Genomic DNA, 21043 nt, shown 5'->3' on the forward strand with positions numbered 1-21043 from the left:
CTAGCTGCCCAATCTAATCCCACCTTCCAGCACCTAGTCCATAGCCTTGCCGGTTCCAACACTTCAGGTGCATGTCCAGGTACCTTTTAAAAGAATTGAGAGTTTCTGCCTCCATCACTGTTCCTCGCAGTGAATTCCAGACACCCACCACCCTCTGGGTGAAAAAGTTTTTCCTCGTGTCCCCCTCTAATCCTTCTCCCAATCACCTTAAATCTAATTGGTTAAACTTATTAGCCCAGACAGTAAGTACTGGGATAATTTGCCTAGGGGTAGGGTGAGCATTATCCCAGTAGGAATAGGAACCCCGGCTCATGCTTTTTTCTCCTTCCTCCTTTTTGCCCAAAAGCGACAAAACCAATTCCAGTACCTTGCTGTTGCTCAGCTAATTCAGCAGAGATCAGGGATTGAACAAAAAGAAAAAAAAACACGACAGAACTCGAACATCATCTTGGCTGATCCATGAAGAATGATCAATTAGGTATGGCATCAGACTGCTAACACATGTGGAACCCAACTCCATTATGGAACAACAATTTGAGGGGGAGAGGAAAAAAATTGAATTTTTTTTTAAAATCCAGATGTAAAATACTATTTACTTTCTTTCTTAGTGACCCCAACTTTTAGTCTCCAAATGGAGTCACAAGTGTTGTGGTCAGAAAACCAGTGACTGCCAGCAGGTGATCCAACAAAGCAGCTGAAAATGGTGCTGTCCACAACTGATTATATGTGAAACACAATCTTTTTCCAACAGGGATCGCTTGATCACAATCAGGAGATGGATATCTGAAAGATTTTTCTGCTATCTAGCCCAGGAACACTGAAACTAAATGCATTCATCTCATCTTACTCCTGCTCCCATTTCTATGTTTCTGTTACGAAAGGGAAATCATGCTTGACAAATCTACTAGAATTCTTCGAGGATGTAACTAGTAGAGTTGATGAGGGGGAGCCAGTGCATGTGGTTTATTTGGACTTTCAGAAGGCTTTCAACAAAGTCCCACATAAGAGATTAGCATGTAAAATTAAAGCGCATGGGATTGAGGGTAGTGTATTGTGATGGATAGAAAATTGGTTGGCGGACAGGAAACAAAGGGTAGGGATAAATGGGTCTTTTTCCGAATGGCAGGCACTGACTAGTGGGGTACCACAGGGATCGGTGCTAGGACCCAAGCTATTCACAATATACATTAATGATTTAGATGAGGGAATTAAATGTAATATCTCCAAATTTGCAGATGACACAAAACTGGGTGGGAGGGTGAGTTGTGAGGAGAATGCAGAGAGGCTTCAGGGTGATTTGGACAAGTTGAGTGAGTGGGCTAATGCGTGGCAGAAGCAGTATAGTGTGAATAAATGTGAGGTTGTCCACTTTGGTAGCAAACACAGGAAGGCAGATTATTATCTGAACGGCTATAAACTGAGAGGGGAATATGCAGCGCGACCTGGGTGCTCTCATAGACCAGTCGCTGAAGGTAAGCATGCAGATGCAACAGGTGGTAAAAAGGGCAAATGGTATGTTGGCCTTCATAGCGAGAGGATTCGAGTACAGGAGCAGGGATGTCTTGCTGCAATTATACAGGGCCTTGATGAGGCCACACCTGGAATATTGTGTGCAGTTCTGGTCTGCTTATCTGAGGAAGGATGTTCTTGCTATAGAGGGAGGGCAGCGAAGGTTTACCAGACTGATTCCTGGGATGGTGGGACTGACTTATGAAGAGAGATTAAGTCAGTTAGGATTATATTCGCTGGAGTTCAGAAGAGTGAGGTAGGATCTCATTGAAACCTATAAAATTCTAACAGGACTTGACAGGGTAACTGCAGGAAGGATGTTCCCGATGATGGGGGAGTCCAGAACCAGGGGTCACAGTCTAAGGATATGGGGTAAACCTTTCAGGACTGAGATGAGGAGAAATTTCTTCACCCAGAGAGTGGTGAGCCTGGGGAATTCGTTACCACAGAAAGCAGTTGAGGCCAAAACATTGTATGTTTTCAAGAAGGAGTTAGATATAGCTCTTGGGTCTAAAGGGATCAAAGGGTATGGGGCGAAAGTGGGAACATGATACTGAATTGGATGATCGGCCATGATCATAATGAATGGCGGAGCAGGCTCGAAGGGCTGAATGGCCTACTCCTCCTATTTTCTATGTTTCACTGTTGCCATGGCAAGAATCTGATAGCTCAGCACATTGTGTGATGTATTTACACAGTGGTTGTCCTTCCTGGAATAATTTTAACTGCAAAAAAAAATTTCTGTCTCCACCCCCCCCCACCATCCCACCAATCTTGTTTTTTTGTCAATTATCTTAAATCTGTGTCCTCTGGTTACTGATCCTTATGCCACTGGAAACAGTTTATCTTTATCTCTCAAAACTGCTCATAATTTTAAATACGAATTAAATCTCTCCTTAACCTTCTCTGCTCTAAGGAGAACAATCCCAGCTCTTCTAGTCTTTCCACATAACTGAAGTCCCTCATCCCTGGTACAATTCTAGTAGATGGCAGGGCCCTGGGGAGTGTTGTTGAGCAGAGAGACCTTGGGGTGCAAGTACATAGTTCCCTGAAAGTGGCAACACAGGTAGACAGGGTGGTGAAGAAGGCGTTATGGCATACTTGCCTTCATCGACTGAGGCATCGAGTACAAGAGTTGGGAAGTCATGTTACAGTTGTACATAACGTTGGTTAGGCCGCATTTGGAGTACTATGTGCAGTTCTGGTCCCCGCACTACAGGAAAGATGTGATTAAGCTAGAGAGGGTGCAGAGAGGGACTTGGGGTTGTTTTCGTTAGAGAGGAGGAGGAGGAGAGGTGACTTAATAGAGACATACAAGATAATCAGAGGGTTAGATAGGGTGGATAGTGAGTCTTTTTCCTCGGATGATGATGGCAAACACGAGGGGACATAGCTTTAAGTTGAGGGGTGAAAGATATAGGACAGATGTCAGAGGTAGTTTCTTTACGCAGAGAGTAGTAGGGGCGTGGAACGCCCTGCCTGCAACAGTAGTAGACTCGCCAACTTTAAGGGCATTTAAGTGGTCATTGGATAGACATATGGATGAAAATGGAATAGTGTAGGTCAGATGGTCGGCGCAACATCGAGGGCCGAAGGGCCTGTACTGCGCTGTAATGTTCTAATTCTAATTCTAAAAAAAAAAAGATTCACAAGGATGTTGCCTGGTTTGGAGGGCTTGAGTTATAAAGAGAGATTGGATAGGCTGGGTGTGTTTTCCCTGGAGCGAAGGAGGCTGAGAGGGGACATGATAGAGGTATATAAAATTGAGAGGCATAGATAAGGGAGATAGCCAGAGTCTGTTTCCCCTGGTAGGGGTGACTAAAACTAGAGGGCATAGATTTAAGGTGAGGGGGAGGAGGTTTGAAGGGGATCAAAAGGGTAAATTTTTCACACAAAGAATAGTGGGTATCTGGAATGAGCTGCCTGAGGAGGTGGTGGAGGCAGGAACAGTTGCAACATTTAAGAGGAATCTGGACAGGTACTTGAGTGAGCAAGGCATAGAGGGATATGGAATTAATGCAGGCAGGTGGGATTAGTATAGATAGGCACTATGGACGCAGTGAGCCAGAGGACCTGTTTCTATGCTGTACGACTCTATGACTCTATATCTCCTCTGCATGTGCTCCAAGATCAGCATGCTCTCCACCTGGGCAAGACAGTTGAGCCCTCCTCCATCTAAACTCCACATCGATGCACTTTCGAGTCGGACTTTGAACGGTGACTAGTAGCAGCAAACCCCTACCATTGTTCTCTATGAAAGCAGCTTACAGACTACGCACACTCTTATCATTATCGTTGTAGTTATCGTTCTAGTTTATCAGCCACAGCCAAACCAGGCAATGCATTTGCTCACTGCATTTTTAGGAAAGCAGAAACTTTAAAAAAAAAAAGAAATATGCTATATCAAGATAAGTGAAATTGAATACTGGGGTGAGAAACAGTTTAAATTATCTATCTGATATTTGCATTTGTTATCTCCCTGGAGATATTGTGCCTCTCAGCTGGGTCATTGGCTGGGTGTCCCAAAAGACATCCTGTGTGAGTGTAACAAAGGTAAACTTTCTCTCCTCGTCCTTCTCGACCTGTATGCAGCCTTTGACACAGTTGACTATGCCATCCTCCTCCAATGCTGCTCCACTGTCGTCCAGCTGGGTGGGACTGCTCTCTCCTGGATTCATTCTTAGATATCTACTTGTAGCCAGAGTATCACTTGCAATGGCTTTTCTTCCAGCTCCCACACCATTACCTCTGGTGTCCCCCCAAGGATCTATCCTTGGCCCCCTCTTATTTCTCATCTAAAAGCTGCCACTCGACGACGACGTCTGAAAGCACAGTGTTAATTTTCACTAACGGCACCCAGCTCTACCTCATCATCACCTCTCTCAATTCCTCCACTGTTAATTTATCAGACTGCCTATCCAACATCCAATACTGGATGGGAGAAATGTTCTCCAATTAAATATTGGGAAGACTGAAGCCATTGTTTTTGATACTTATTCCAAACTCCATTACCTAGCTGCCAGTCTGTTCACAACCTTGATGTCAAATGACCCCCAGATGAGTTTCTGACCTATTCACAGCATCACTAAGACTGCCTGTTGCCACCTTTGTAACTTTGCCCCTGTCTTAGCTCATCTGCTGCTGAAACCCTCATTCATGCCTTGGTTACCTCGAGATTTGACTATTTCAATGTACTCCTGGCTGGTCCCCTATATTGTACCCTCCATAAACTTGAGGTCATCCAAAACTCTGCTGTCCCCATCTTAACTCACACCAAGTCCTATTCGCCAGTCACCCCTGTGCTCATTGCCTACATTAGCTTCCAGTCAAGCAACATCTTGATTTCAAAATTTTGATCCTTGTTTTCAAGTCTCTCCCTATCTCTGTAATCTGCAGCCCCTCAACTATCTGAGATATCTGCGCTCTATATCTGGCCTTTTGAGTATCCCTGATTTTAATTCTTTCACCATTGGTGGCTGTGCCTTCAGTTGTCTAGGCCTAAATTCTGGAATGCCCTCCCTCACCTCTCTACCTTAAAAGCAAAATACTGCAGATGCTGGAAATCTGAAATAAAAAGAAATGCTGGAAATACTCAGCAGGTCTGGCAGGATCTGCGGAGAAAGAAGCAGTTAACGCAGTTCTGATGAAGGGTCACTGACCTGAAACGTTAATTTTGCTTCTCTCTCCGCAGACGCTGCCAGACCTGCTTGTTACTTGTTTTTCTTGTTTTTCTTACCTCTATACCTTGCTTTCCTCCTTTTTAAGACACTCCTTAAAACCTACCTCAATGACCAACCTTTTGGTTATCTGACCTAATATCTCCTTGTGTGGCTGGTATCCTGTTTTGTTTTATATTGCTCCTGTGCAGTGTCTTCGGAGGTTTTATTATGTCAAAGGCGGTGTATAAATATGAGTTGTTGTCCAAGCAGAGCTGAAGAATCTTTGTGATGGCAGGGATGGAAAAAGTGAAAAGAATTTCAGAGGCATTTGCCCTTTCAGCTGTTGTTGAAGGAATGTGGTCAGCTAGGCAGTGACTATAAGATGGAGATTTAAGAGTTGTTTTTGTTTAAACTATATACTATTGAGACTTACTCGTTTAATGAAAGCAGATGATTAAATGACGTGAATTACTGGTTACATTTTACACGTAAAGTAGTTGCAAATGAGTTATCCCGATAACACATATGGCTCCTATGCTGGGACAATAAAACATGAGCTAAGGTTATAGTTTGGCGTCAAGTAAAGATTTTGGGGTAAAAATGATGCAGGAAGAATGGGAGTTTAATCAAGCTTTTGCGGTTTGTTTGCCGCGCTCCGGCTTGGCCGTCTGATAAACCCTTGAGCGTCCCCAGCCTGTGGAGGAAGTGCGCTGGAGTTGTGAACCAGCTGACCGGGAAACTAGAGCGGATAAGTTGTGAGATCAGCATGGGCTTTACACAGGGAGTAAAGAGACAGAGCGACGCATGCACAAACTCCGTGCCGAGTGAGAGGAGAGGATAGAAATTAGAGATTCTAGCAGTGCAGTCTGATGGAAGCTTCAGAATGAAACGGTGACCCCTGTGACTGTCCGGAATTCGACGCGTTTTCCTGGTTAGAACTGCAGCACCGCAGGGCTGGACAGGCTGAGCCGGCACAGACGCAGCGAGAGCTGAGCGCACCCCAAAGCCCTATATCCTTATACTTAGGTGCCGTGCTGTTGATTTTCACTAGTACTCAGTACGGTAAAGTAATCCAGTCCACCCCCAAAACGCAGATCGCTTTTCCCAATTAACCTACAGGGCACTTTATCTGTTAACTCTATTTCAAGCGATTTGACCCCCTATCCTACAAGAAGTGAACAATCTCTGATTTGATTTAACATTCTAAAATGTGTTCCTTTTTTTGAGACTAATTGCGAAACTAAGGCCAGATAGCTTTTTAAAAATATATATATATATATATTTAATTGATAAGTGTCCAGATGACTCTGGACGCTATCTTGAGCGAAGGAAAGGCAGCGGTCGGGAGCTGGTGTTCTTGCTATGGCGTGAAGATGACTCCTTACTTCTCAGAAAATGCGGTTATTTCACAGAATGAGATCAACCTCCTGTAAGTACAAATAACGCTATGCAGTTTAAATTGATATTACTGTACAATAATTTCAACAGTGTGCACTGGCTGTATAGAGTGTCTAGTAATTTATTCCTTTTACACACCTTTTTAAAATGCCTTCTGAGGTGGGTTATTTACAGCATTGAACTTGTGTTCTTCAACACGTCCCACGCTTGCCGTAATCGTTGCCATCATATCGATGTATTTTCACTTAAGTAATATATGAAATATTAATGAATTATGGAATGTCTTTTCCAAAATGCTGTCCTGCTGTTGCAATTTGTGTAGAAATTGTACAATTGGCATTAATGCCACTTCTTGATTGATCTGCCCGGAAGAGCACTTAAGTGATGAAGGAATGGCCCTTCCTTTTCCTGGCTGTGAGGAAACATTTCTCTTTCCCCCACCCCCACCACTAACTTTGTAATCAGTCTTGCATGTATATGCCTCCTGTTTTGAAGCTGCAGTAGAAATTTTGGTATTCAGAATTCAATCATTTTATCATCTGAAACTAAAGTGAATGTTGAGTAACAAGGATAGCATTTACATAATAATGTCTTTCAAATCCTTAAAATTTCCCCAAAACTTTCGCAACCAGTTAATTACTTGAGAAGCCACTAACTTTGTAGATGTTGGCCAATTTGTGTGCCGCAAGGTCCTACAAATAATGAAAAGAAAAACCTCAATGAACACCTAATTTTTTTGTGGTTGAGGGATGAATATGGTCAGAAAATTGTGAGAACTCCTAACTGCTGCTTCAAAAAGATGTCTGAGAATTTTTTAGTATTATTGTCACTAGGAAGGCAGCTTTTGTGTACTAAAATAAAAGCAAAATACTGTGGATGCTGGAAATCTGAAGTAAAAACAAGAAATGCTGGAACCACTCAGCAGGTCTGGCAGCATCTGTGAAAAGAGAAGCAGAGTTAACGTTTCAGATCAGTGACCCTTCTTCTTGATCCAAACTTCAGCTGAAATTCATTAGACTTTTACCTGATCTTTTTGTATTTTAGGTGTTGGTCTTGCCTCAGTCATAGCAATCTTGCCTCTGAGACAGAAGGTCATGGGTTCAGGCAGACTTCATCTCTTAAGTACATAATCTAGGCTGATACTTCAGTGTAGTTTGAGGGGCTTCTTTTCTGTTGGAGCTGCAAGGTTTTGGCAGCTTGTGACGAAAAACAGGAGAGTTTATTCTCTGTGTCCTGACCAATATTTATCCCACAGTCAACAATATTAAAGAAATTATCTGGTCATTAGCTTACAGTTATTAGGATCTTGCAGGAAAATTGGTAATAGTGTTGGCCACTTTCAGTGACCACTTCAAAAAGCACTTTATTGGCTGTAAAGTGCTTTGGATAAGTCTCTTTCTCTGTCCTGCTCACACGTTTTCTATGTTTAGCTCGCTCTGGCTGACTTGCTCACTCTGGGGCTCTCGTGCTTCAGTTTGTTTTCATATTGATTGTCTCAATTTGCATCATTTAAGCTGCTTTTGTATTCTACTCAGACCTGCATTAGTGGCAATGACATCTGATGTGCAGATTTTGTACGGCCAGCTACCACCAGAATGAAATGTGCTGCAATTCAGGACGGCCTGTGTCTGGAATGCTTTTTTTTAAAAAGAAAATGTTGGGAACTAGTGCCTTAAGCATGGAACCTTGCACAATATAAACATGGCTTTAGCTAAGGCTGGTTTTATGCTGCACTGGAGGAAGTCTCACACCGCAGGTCTTAGCACTGCTACTCTGTTGATGCTTACGTAAGATTACTTTGCAAAAATGAATTAGTATGTCTGCAATCTCAAGTTCTTTTTGTTTTGAGTCTCTAGTTACTGGCCTTGATCTGTGTCAAAACCGTGAAGCAGTAAGCTCCAAATAACCATTTAACTTCTTCCTTTCTTAACTTTTTTTTATTCATGGGATGTGGGCGTCGCTGGCTAGGCCAGGATTTATTGCCCATCCCAAATTGCCCTTGAGAAGGTGGTGGTGAGCTGCCTTCTTGAACCGCTGCAGTCCCTGTGCGGTAGGTACGCCCACGATGCTGTTAGGAAGGGAGTTCTAGGATTTTGACCCAGTGACAGTGAAGGAACGGCGATAAAGTTTTAAGTCAGGACATTGTGTGACTTGGCGGGGAAATTGCAGGTGGTGGTGTTCCCATGCATTTGCTGCCCTTGTCCTTCTAGTTGGTAGAGGTCATGGATTTGGAAGGTGCTGTCTAAGAGGCCTTGGTGCGTTGCTGCAGTGCATCTTGTAGATGGTGCACACTGCTGCCACTGTGCGTCGATGGTGGAGGGAGGACAAGTTTGTAGATGGGGTGCCAATCAAGCGGGCTGTTTTGTCCTGGATGGTGTCGAGCTTCTTGAGTGTTTTTGGAGCTGCACCCATCCAGGCAAGTGGAGAGTATTCCATCACATTGCTGATTTGTGCCTTGTAGATAGTGGACAGGCTTTGGGGTGTCAGGAGGTGAGTTACTCACCGCAGGATTCCTAGCCTCTGACCTGCTCTTGTAGCCACGGTATTTATATGGCTATTCCAGTTCAGTTTCTGGTCAATAATCAATAATAGTGGGGGATTCAGCGATGGTAATGCCATTGAATGTCAAAGGGAGATGGTTGGATTCTCTCTTGTTGGAGATGTTCATTGCCTGGCACTTGTGTGGCGCGAATGTTACTTACCAATTATCAGCCCAAGCCTGAATATTGTCCAAGTCTTGCTGCATTTCTACACGGACTGCTTCAATATCTGAGGAGTCACGAATGGTGCTGAACATTGTGCAATCATCAGCGAACATCCCCACTTCTGACCTTATGATTGAAGGAAGGTCATTGATGAAGCAGCTGAAGATGGTTGGGCCCAGGACACTACCCTGAGGAACTCCTGCAGTGATGTCCTGGAGCTCAGATGATTGACCTCCAACAACTACACCCATCTTCCTTTGCGCTAGGTATGACTCCAACCAGTGGAGGGTTTTCCCCCTGATTTCCAATGACCTCAGTTTTCCTAGGGCTTCTTGATGTCAAATGCTGCCTTGATGTCAAGGGCAGTCACTCTCACCTCACCTCTTGAGTTCAGCTCTCTTTTCCACATTTGAACCAAGGCTGTAATGAGGTCAGGAGCTGAGTGGCCCTGGCGGAACCCAAACTAAATGTCACTGAGCAGGTTATTGCTAAGCAAGTGCTGCTTGATGGCACTGTTGATGACACCTTCCATCACTTTACTGATGATTGAGAGTAGGCTGATGGGGCGGTAATTGGTCAGGTTGGACCTGTCCTGTTTTTGTGTATAGGACATAACTGGGCAATTTTCCACATTGCAGGGTAGATGCCAGTATTGTAGCTGTACTGAAACAGCTTGACTAGGGGTGTGGCAAGTTCTGGAGCACAGGTGTACAGTACTGTTGTCTGAATATTGTCAGGGCCCATAGCCTTTGCAGTATCCTGTGCCTTCAGTCATTTCTTGATATCACGCGGAGTGAATCGAATTGGCTGAAGTCTGGCATCTGTAATGCTGGGGATTTCAGTAGGAGGCCGAGATGGATCATCAATTCGGCACTTGTGGCTCAAGATTGTTGCAGATGCTTCAGCCTTATCTTTTGCACTGATGTGCTGGGCTCCCCCATCATTGAGGATGGGGATATTTGTGGAGCCACCACCTCCAGTTGGTTATTTAATTGTCCACCACCATTCACAGCTGGATGTGGCAGGGCTGCACAGCTTAGATCTGATCCGTTGGTTGTGGGATCTCTCTATCGCATGCTGCTTACGCAGTTTGGCACACAGATAGTCCTGTGTTGTAGCTTCACCAGGTTGACACCTCATTTTGAGGTATTCCTGGTGCTGCTCCTGGCATGTCCTCCTGCACTCTTCATTGAACCAGGGTTGGTCTCCTGGCTTGATGGTAATGGTAGAGTGGGGGATGTGCCGGGCCATGAGGTTACAGATTGTGGTTGAGTACAATTCTGCTGCTGCTGATGGCCCACAGCGCCTCATGGATGCCCAGTTTTGCTTTGCTAGATCTGTTCAAAATCTATCCCATTTAGCGCAATGGTAGTGCCACACAACACAAACGTGGGTATCCTCAATGTGAAGGCAGGACTTCGTTTCCACAACGACTGTGCAGTGGTCGCTCCTACCAATACTGTCATAGATAGATGCATCTGCGGCAGGCAGATTGGTGAGGACGAGGTTAAGTATGTTTTCCCCTCTTGTTGGTTTCCTCACTCCCTGCCGCGTTCAGTCTAGCAGCTATGTCCTTTAGGACTCGGCCAGCTTGCTCAGTAGTGGTACTACCGATCCACTCTTGGTGATGGACATTGAAGTCCCCCACCCAGAGTACATTCTGTGCCCTTGCCACCCTTAGTGCTTCCTCCAAGTGCTGTTCAACATGGCGGAGTACTGACTCATCAGGTGGTCTGTATCTGGTGATTTGAGAAGAGCATGTACTTGGAAGAAAATGGTTGGTGCAGTTTATGAGTTTAAGGATTTTAATTATATTGAGGGCGGTAGGTGGTAATCAGCAGGAGGTTTCCTTGTCCATGTTTGACCTGATGCCATGAGACTTCATGGGGTCCGGAGTCGATGTTGAGGACTCCCAGGGCAACTCCCTCCCTACTGTATACCACTGTGCCACCACCTATGCGGGGTCTGTCCTGCCGATGGGACAGGACATAACCGGGGATGGTGATGGCAGTGTCTGGGATGTTGCCTGTCAGGTATGATTCTGTGAGTATGACTGTGTCAGGCTGTTGCTTGACTAGTCTGTGGGACAGCTCTCCCAACTTTGACACAAGCTCTCAGATGTTAGTAAGGAGGACTTTGCAGGGTCGACAGGGCTGGGTTTGCCATTGTCATTTCCGGTGCCTAGGTTGATGCTGGGTGGTCTGTCAGGTTTCATTCCTTTTTATTGACTTCGTAGCAGTTAGATACAACTGAGTGGCTTGCTAGGTCATTTAAGAGGGCATGTAAGAGTCAACCACATTGCTGTGGGTCTGGAGTCACATGTAGGCGAGACCAGGTAAGGACAGCAGATTTCCTTCCCTAAAGGACAATAGTGAACCAGATGGGTTTTTCCAACAGTCGACAATGGATTCATGGCCATCATTAGACTAGCTTTTTAATTCCAGATTTATTAATTGAATTCAAATTCCACCTTCTGCTGTGGTGGGATTTGAACCCACGTCCCCAGAGCAATACCCTGGGTCTCTGGGTTACTAGTCCAGTGACAATACCACTACGCCACTGTCTTCCCTACGTTTTCAGCAAATTGTGTCCGATCTGCTACTAGGCCTTTGCTAATACTATTGCAAAGCAAGCTAGTTGGCATGCACGAGGAAGGTGGTCTGTATCTGGTGATTTGAGAAGAGCATGTACTTGGAAGAAAATTGTTGGTGCAGGTTATGAGTTTAAAGATTTTAATTATATTGAAAATGGCTAAGAATCTCTTCATTTGTTTCATACATTGAAATAACTGGGCTTCTGGGAGGGGTGTCAGATAAACCTCAAAAACTTGTCTCACTCTTGAGCTTGTTGTTTTAAAAATCTTTTTTCCCTTTAAGACTGGGATTGAAACTGTGCATTTAACGTAAAATGTCCCAAGGTACTTCTCAGGAGTGTTATAAAGTAAAATTTGACACTGAGCCACACAAGACAGTATTAGAGCTGATGGCCAAAAGCTTGGTCAGAGGTGGATTTTTAGGTGTGTCTTAAAGAAGGAATGAGAAATGGAGAGGTATATGAAGGCAATTCCAGACTTTAAGGCCTCGGCAGCTGAAGGCACAGCCCCAAATTGTGGAGCAATTAAAATTGGGGTTGCTTAAGAGGCCAGAATTAGATGAGCGCAGATATCTTTGTGGGGCTGGAGGGGAATAGAAATAGAGAGGGGTGTGGCCATGGAGGGATTTCAAAACAAGGATGAGAATTTTAAAATCGTGGTATTGCTCAACCAGAACCCAGTGTAGGTCAGCGAACACAGGGGTGATGGATGAATGGAACTTAATGCGAGTTAGCACACGGGCAGCAGAGCTTTGGATGACCTCAAGTTTACAAGGGGATAAACGTGGGAGGCTGGCCAGATGAAATAGTCAAGTCTGTAGGTAATGTGCAGGTTTCAGCAGCTGATGAGCTGAGGAAGGCAGTGTTACAGAGGTGGAAATAGGCATTCTTAGTGATGTCACGGGCATGTGGTCGGAAGTTTAACTTGAGATCAATTATGACACTGAGGCTGCAGACAATTCCCAAGGAGAGGGCTGGAGTTGGTGGCTAGGAAATGGAATTTGTGGTGGGGTCCGAAGACAGTGGCTTTGGTCTTTCCAGTATTTGAGGAAATTTCTACTCATCCAGTACTGGATGTTGGCCCAGCAATCTGTCAATTTGGCAACAGTGGTGGAGCGGAGAGAGGTGGTGGTGGTGAGGTAGATCTCAGGGTCATCAGTGTGCATGTGAAAACTGATGATGTTGCTGAGGGACAGCATGCAGATGATAAATAGGGGGACAAGAATAAATCCCTGGGAGGCGCCAGAGGCAGCGTATAGGAGAAAGTAGAGCTGCCATTGCAGGTGATCTAAAAACAGAAATGCTCGAAATAGTCAGCAGTTCTGGCAGCATCTGTGGAGAGAGAAGCAGAGTTAATGTTTCAGGTCAGTGACCCTTCTTCAGAACTGACCTGAGTTTTGAAGAAGGGTCACTGACCTGAAACGTTAACTCTGCTTTTCTCTCCACAGATGCTGCCAGACCTGCTGAGTATTTCCAGCATTTCTTGTTTTTATTTCAGATTTCCAGCATCTGCAGTATTTTGCTTTTATTATATTATTGCAGGTGGTTACGATTAGATAGGTAAGAATAGAACCAGGTGAGTGCAGTCCCATCCAGCTGGATGACAGTGGAGAGGGGTTGGAGGATGATGATGTGTGTCAACTGTGTCAAAGTCTGCAGAAAGGTTGAGAATGCAATAGATTAGGATTGGTAGAAAAAAAACTTTAATTGTGCTGGCAGCTTTTAAACAAAGTAGACTCCACAGTTATTATAGTCTGTTTTTAATCATTATGACTGCTTTAATAAAATAGGCTTTTTACCCCTTTCTGATTATACAGATTATATCTGTTTTTGCTTGCACAGTTCATGCTGATTTTTAATTGGGAAACTGGCTAGGAGGATTTACTGAGCCAAACAGTGTCAGTGAACTGAACTAAACATAAAGTTACAAGTTGCATCCTTGGGTTTGAGTGATAAACAAAGAACCTGCCTTTATATAGAACTGATCACATTCTCAGCATGTTCTAAAGGACTTTGTGCTTCAAAGATAATCCATTGGTCGTAGTCATAGATGTTATTTTGGGTATTGTGGCAGCCAAGTTACCCAGAGCAAGGTCCCATGAACAGCAATTGAAGGAATGGTCAGATAATGTGTTTTTGGTGGTATTGGTTGAGGGTAGAATGTTGGCTAGGGCATCAGGAAAAATCCCTTCTCTTAGAATATTTTACATTTACCCAAGTAGGTAGATGAGGGCTTGGTTTCATGTCTCTTCCAAAAGACAATATTTCCATGCTTCCTCAATATTGCATTGTGGGTCTCCCTAGATTGTGTGCTCATGTCCATAATTGGAATTGAATCCACAACCTGTCTGACTTGGAGGCAGGAATGTTTCCAATTCAGCCAAACTGATATTAATTGAGCCTAACAGAATGAAACAGCTGAATTAAAATTTTTATTAATATCCCATAATTTAGCTGCCTCACACTTTAGAACTCCTCCAGCTAACTATTTTCATGTTTTTGTTGCATTGAAGAACAACTTCTTAAAGCGATGGTCTCGGTGCTGTGAAATCCATCCTATTAGTTCTATGGAGCAGATTCCAAAGCATTGGAACAATACAAAAACAACTGTGCAAACTCAAGTTTCCAGGTTGCGAACTGTGAATTTATTTACTGGACATTAGACCTCTTCAATGGCCGAAGAAGGTCTATGCGGGCTAATGGGAAAAACTGTTGCCAACTTGTTGGTATACTCTCAGTGGCACTCCGTCTCACTGGTGCTGCGGCATTTGCAGTAGTACCCTTTTTAGTGCTGCTTTCTTATTTCTAGTGCTAGTGAATCAGCTCCCAAACTCTGGGTTTCATGCAGCAATCTCTAAGCTTGGATTTGCTATTGTTGGAAGATCAGTTTTTCAAGTTGCATTCTTCCAGTTGCCAGCCTTAGTGAATCCAATATATTTACTTGCGGTTACTACCCACTGTGCAAGACTCAGGGAGCGGGTGATGCTGGCAACACTTTTAAATTGGCTTTTATAATAGATTTAATGGGTATTGGAACCTCCAGAGGTAGCAGCACTCTTATTTACTTTGCAGTGGGGTTGCCACAGTATCGGGGTGCAAAAGGAATAAGCATCTTTCACTGCCGAAGTTTTGTACAGTTCCATGTTTATCGCATTACAGACTGAAGCTTCTGCAGTGGTAAAATAATTAAAGTGACACAACTATCTCTGGGGACTTCCAACATCTGAGAGGTGGTTTTATCTGGTTTCTTGCAGGTGGCGGTGAATGGCAATGCATCAATGTATATGCTGTTGCAGTTAACATTTGTTTTCCAGTCATAGGCAACCTGAACATGCTGTCTGTCCATGCAGGCTAACGATGTAATTTTCCAGTTGCCAGGGAGTCATCAGAAAAGATCAGATAACTAGTGGGGTACTGCAGGGATCAGTGCTTGGACCCCAGCTATTCACAGTATATATTAATATAGATAAGGGAATTAAATGTAATATATCCAAGTTTGCAGACAACACAAAGCTGAGTGGGAGCTGTGAGGAGGATGCAGAGTAGCTCCAGTGTGATTTGGACAGGTTAAGTCAGTGGGCAAATGCATGGCAGATGCAGTATAATGTGGATAAATGTGAGGTTATCCACTTTGGCAAAAACAGAAAGGCAGATTCTTATCTGAACGGCGATAGATTGGGAAAGGGGGAGGTGCAGCAAGACCTGGGTATCCTTGTGCACCAGTCGCTGAAAGTAAGCATGCAGGTGCAGCAGGCAGTTAAGAAGGCAAATGGTATGTTGGCCTTCATAGCGAGAGGATTCGAGTACAGGAGCTAGGATGTCTTGCAACGATTATACAAGGCGAGACCACATCTGGAGTATTGTGTGCAGTTTTGGTCTCCTTATCTGAGGAAGGATGTTCTTGCTGTGGAGGGAGTGCAGCAAAGGTTCACCAGACACATTCTGGGATGGCAGGACTGAAGTATGAAGAAAGATTGGGTCGATTAGGCTTGTATTCGCTAGAGTTTAGAAGAATGAGAGGGGATTTCATAGAAACCTACAAAATTCTAAGAGGACTGGACAGACTAGATGCAGGAAGGATGTTCCCAATGGCAGGGGAGTCCAGGACCACAGTCCAGTGACCAGGGGTCACAGTCTAAGGTTAAGGGGTAAGCCATTTAGGACTGAGATGAGGAGGGATTTTTCACCCAGAGTGGTGAACCTGTGGAATTCTCTACCATGGAAAACAGTTGAGGCCAAATCATTAGATATATTCAAGAAAGAGTTAGATATAGTTCTAAGGCTAATGGGATCAAGGGATGCGGGGAGAAAGCGGGAACAGGTTAATGAGTTTGGATGATCAGCCATGATCATATTGATTGGCGGAGCAGGCTCAAAGGGCCGAATGGCCTACTCCTGCTCCTATGTTTCGATGTTTCTAACCAGAAATTAAATCTCAAATAAATGACTTTCATCTATGCACAGCCTTTTCATCTTTATGGAATCCAGTCCACCATATAAATGAAGCAGGTGCCATGGCAGATTCCACATTAGAAGCAGTTAAGACAATTACAAAACTGCTTCTACTTGTATTTGGATCCAAATAAATCACTTAATTTCCTCCTTGGCCATAATATTGTGCAGTGGAAATGCATAGTTTGGTTTTTTGCATATGTGGTTGAAAATTAATTAAACTTAATTGCTGGCATGTTTACTGATCCTGGTTCTAAATTAACTTTAATATGGAGAGCATTAGCTTGTTGATTGACAAGTAGATTCTTGAGCCACCCATGACCCATTGTACATTTTAATATCGCCAAAATATTTTATATTTAGGTCTTGTATAAGTTGTTGCTGAACAAAATGTCCTCAGCATCTGAGTTGCAACAAATTTCCAATCTTAGTCCATAATAAAACTGGCATTACCACATGAATTGCACCTCTTTTCCCCAGCTTACATTTTTGTCCCCTTTATGTTGGTGATATCATAATATGAGAGCTACAGTGCTTTGCCTACTGTGCTGTGGAACCTGCTCCATTTATACTATGTGATGTTTTCATTTCTGTTCACAAAGTTTACCATAGTTCACTTGAGGCATTGTTGCTTATGAGCTGTATAAATTCAAAATCCTATCAGGCACCTCTTCAGTTATTGATAGTAAAGCTATTGGTCACTAGTGGCTTATTCAGCAATACTTTTTCCAGCTGTGCTTTTCAATGAAAAATAGAATTCTTCCTGGCATTGCTAAAATAACATGGTTCTTCTCTCTCCTCCCACTTGTGACATGAAACCAAATATATATTTTGTCTGAGTGGAGCTGAGTTATTGTTTTCCTTAGTCAGGACAAGCTGGACTCCACAGCTGTTTTAGTGCTTTCCCACAGTCTTTCACAGAGCACCTGACTCATATTTGACGTAACTGTTTTACTTTAAACATATGAACAGGTGGAACCTATGAGCAATGTTCACAGTTCTTTTGTTTGTTGACTCACTTGTAAAAAGCAGCAAGAATTACAGTAACCAAAAAAGGAGTTAGGCGAACTCATAGAATCAGAATGATTACGGCACAGAAGGAGGCCATTCGGCCCATCGTGTCTGTACTGGCTCCAACTCTGTTAGGCCCACTCACCTGCCCTTTCCCCGTAGCCCTGCATATCAGGTGCTTATCCAAGTCCCTTTTGAAGCCCCAATTGAATCTGCCTCTGCCGCACTCTTGGGTAGTGCATTCTAGAACCTAACCATTCGCTGTGCAGAAAAAGTCTTTACTGATTTCATTGTTGGTTCTTTGCCAATCACCTTATATCTGTGTCCACTTCCATGTCCTCTGGTTCTTGACCCTTTCGTCAGTGGGAACATTTTCTCTCTAATTTGTTTAGACCCTTTGTGATTTTAAACACCTCTCTTAAATCTCCTCTCAACTGTAGAACCATAGAAAAATTACCGCACAGAAGGAGGCCATTCAGCCCATTGTGTCCATGCCAGCCGAACATACAAGCCGCCCAATCTAATCCCATCTTGCAGCACCTGGTCCATAGCCTTGCAAGTTACAACACTTCAGGTGCATGTCCAGGTACCTTTTGAAATAATTGAGGATTTCTGCCTCCACCACTTCCTGGCAGTGAATTCCAGACACCCACCACCCTCTGGGTGAAGAGGTTTTTTCCTCATGTCCCCTCTAATCCTTCTACCAATCACCTTAAATCTGTGCCCCCTCATAACTGACCTCCCCGCTAGTGGAAACAGGTCCTTCCTGTCTACTCTATCTAGGCCCCACATAATTTTGTACACCTCAATTAAGTCACCCCTCAGCCTCCTCTGTTCTAGGGAATACAACTCTAGCTTATCCAATCTTTCCTCATTGCTGCGACTTTCAAGCCCTGGTAACATTCTTGTAAATCTCCTCTGTACTCTCTCCAGAGCAATTATGTCCTTTCTGTAATAACCTCCTCTAAGGAGGACAACCCCAGCTTCTCCAATCTATCCACATAACTGAAATCCCTCCCCCCTTGAACCATACTTGTAAATCTTTTCTGCAACCCCATTAAAGCCTTTGCATCCTTCCTAAAGTGCGGTGCCCAGAATTGGATGCAATACTCCAGTTGAGGCTGGACCAGAGTTTTAGCACAGTTTATCATTACTCCCTTGCTTTTGTACTTTATGCTTCTGTTTGTATCAGAATCCAGTAAGCATTTTTAGCTACTTTCTCAACCTGCCCTGCAGGTTTGAACTGTCTTAGAAATGCTTGTACTTGTTGCAGTTCTTAATTTTCTTTTGAAATGAGCTGTTGACAACATATTTTAGTAACATATCTAGTTTGAGCACCTATTTCAGACCACAGTTCATTTGTAGAAAGCGGTGCAGCTCTCCATGCTGGTAAGGGATGGAAATGACTTGCATCACAGAGCTGTTTGCTACATAAACCTACCTACAAATGTGAACATCTTGAATTATAGAGAAATACCCTTTTACATTACTGGATCACATTCACTTTAGGTGCAGTTGTAAAGTCTAAATGTGCACTTGGGAAATCAAAAATAGGAAATTAATTCATGCAAGGAAGGAATGGAGTTCATTCCACAAATGATGCCAATAGCAATTCTTTTTATAGTATTAGTGTTTTTAGAAAGTGCTCACAAAACTGTAATGATTTGATTTTTCAAAAATGGTAGCAGTGTTCTGTAATCAAATTGTTGTGTTATTCAAATGAGTAGGAAAACAAAAATCAAGCTTTTGAACTCTAGTACCAAAATAATCAAAACCAGTCTCTGCACTTTATTTTGCGGGGTCTAGTTTTGAACTTTCCACACAAACTTGCATTCAGTTACTTCTATTTTCAATTTGTTTTTGTAGTCACCAATGGTGAGAATTTCTTTCAGTGCTGGGGGATGCCTTTTCTTTCCTCTAAACAGGTTAAGGATTGTCTGGGTTAGATGCATCATGAAGGCAGGAAACCTAGTCATGTGCCCCCAGCTGTCTCCCTCCCCAACCCAGTCCAAGGTGTTCAACCTGTTGCCTTCATTTGTGCTGTTGTCTGAGATCTACTAACTGCACACAGAAGCATTTGAACCTAGGATCTTCCACATCAGTATGATTTCATGCTACACCAGTCATTAGCCATTTAGCTTAATTTTTTGATAGCATCCATTCATTGGAGTGCAGTTAAACTACTTTATTTTTGCTCTGAAAATGGAAAATGATGTTTGAGTAAATACTGTGCTATGTTAATAAATGTTAGAAAACCGATAAATGCTCTCACTTGTAGTAAATCCACTTTGCATAAATGTTCATTTAGTAGTGCGGTACTGTGCTAGGAGAGCTAATTAAGGATTTTAATGCATCAAAAGTGAGTGCTCTGCTTCAGCAAATCTCGTCGGCACCTTGTGACCTTAGACTAGTTTCATAAATGTCTAAAAATCAGTGCTGTCATTCAGTGAGATTGAAGGCTTTGTTCAATATTCAGTGATTTGTTTTACAGTGAGTGTTTCCACATCTGTATCAGAATATTTCAGTATATTTTGGGGATTTTAAAAATGAAATTCTTTACAAAGATCCAATTAATATTTAAGATGGAAAAACCCAGAGAGTGCACATTAAGCACCTGTTACGTATCTCATTAGTATTTAAATCAGAGTGGAGTAGCAGAAGTGAAACAAAAAAAAATGCCAATGCCTCATTCAAATCCCTCTTGATTTACATTTATTTTTTGTATGGTTTATTTTGGATAGAAACCTGCAAATTCAGTTCTGCAATTTGACAGTCATATGGTTATGTGGTAGGGTGCTGAGGTGTCAAATCTGAGCAGAATTTGTGTTTTGCGTAAAGCTTTCTCCATAATGGGGAAGTTCACTAGATTTAAGTACCACTAGGTCTGAAAAGTAACCCAAACAAAAAGTATTGAGTCAATAAGTGAACTTTGATAAAGCTTTGATCCTATTGTACTGAGAAAGTCAATTTCTTTTAATACTATATTTTCTGGTGTGTTGTTTTTGATTCTATATTTCATATTCTTATTTTGTTCAGATTGTAAATAATGGCAATGGTTTTATCTTATGAATATGCTTTTTAAAATTATTTCAGTTAGCATGCCTGAAAGACCTAAAAGTTTGTTATTTTTAGTAGGATTTTAAAAATATGTACATCAAATCAAGTCACTTAAGTTGGTCAATGGGTAGCTATGAATGTCACCAGTGAGGTTGCTGGAAAGTTGAACAATTGACCATTAGAAATATTTATTTATTTATATTTTTATTTGGAGATACAGCACTGAAACAGGCCCTTCAGCCCACAGAGTCTGTGCTGACCAACAACCACCCATTTATACTAATCCTACATTAATCCCATATTCCCTACCACATCCCCACCATTCTCCTACCACCTGCCTACACTTGGGGCAATTTACAATGGCCAATTTACCTAACAACCTGCAAGTCTTTGGCTGTGGGAGGAAACCGGAGCACCCGGCGAAAACCCACGCGTCACAGGGAGAACTTGCAAACTCCGCACAGGCAGTACCCAGAACTGAACCCGGGTCACTGGAGCTGTGAGGCTGCAGTGCTAACCACTGTGCCGCCCACATTATGTTGCCATATATTATATAAAGAACATTCAGTCTGATCTTTTTCACTAGTTTTGTGCTTACTAGTCTTCCTAAATCTGGCACAGAGTTGGAAGCTATTACTAAGTACTGATCGCCAAATACAG

General features: G+C 43.0%; 1 protein-coding gene across 3 annotated transcripts in view; it reads left to right on the forward strand.

Moving 5' to 3' along the window:
* ssh2a (slingshot protein phosphatase 2a) overlaps positions 1-21043 on the forward strand; it is a 175127-nt gene that overhangs the window by 88399 nt on the left and 65685 nt on the right. For 2 of the 3 annotated variants that reach the window (XM_068010446.1, XM_068010449.1), the window contains exon 1: positions 5906-6597. The exons of the other annotated variant lie outside the window; for it this stretch is intronic. In XM_068010446.1, coding sequence (XP_067866547.1) covers positions 6470-6597 — 128 coding nt within the window. In that variant the 5' untranslated portion in view covers positions 5906-6469. Of the gene's footprint in view, positions 1-5905; positions 6598-21043 lie in introns of those variants that run through there. 3 annotated transcript variants of the gene reach the window in all.

The sequence above is a fragment of the Heterodontus francisci genome, chromosome 30, assembly GCF_036365525.1.
Source record: "Heterodontus francisci isolate sHetFra1 chromosome 30, sHetFra1.hap1, whole genome shotgun sequence".
In the NCBI taxonomy this organism is placed as follows: Eukaryota; Metazoa; Chordata; class Chondrichthyes; order Heterodontiformes; family Heterodontidae; genus Heterodontus; species Heterodontus francisci.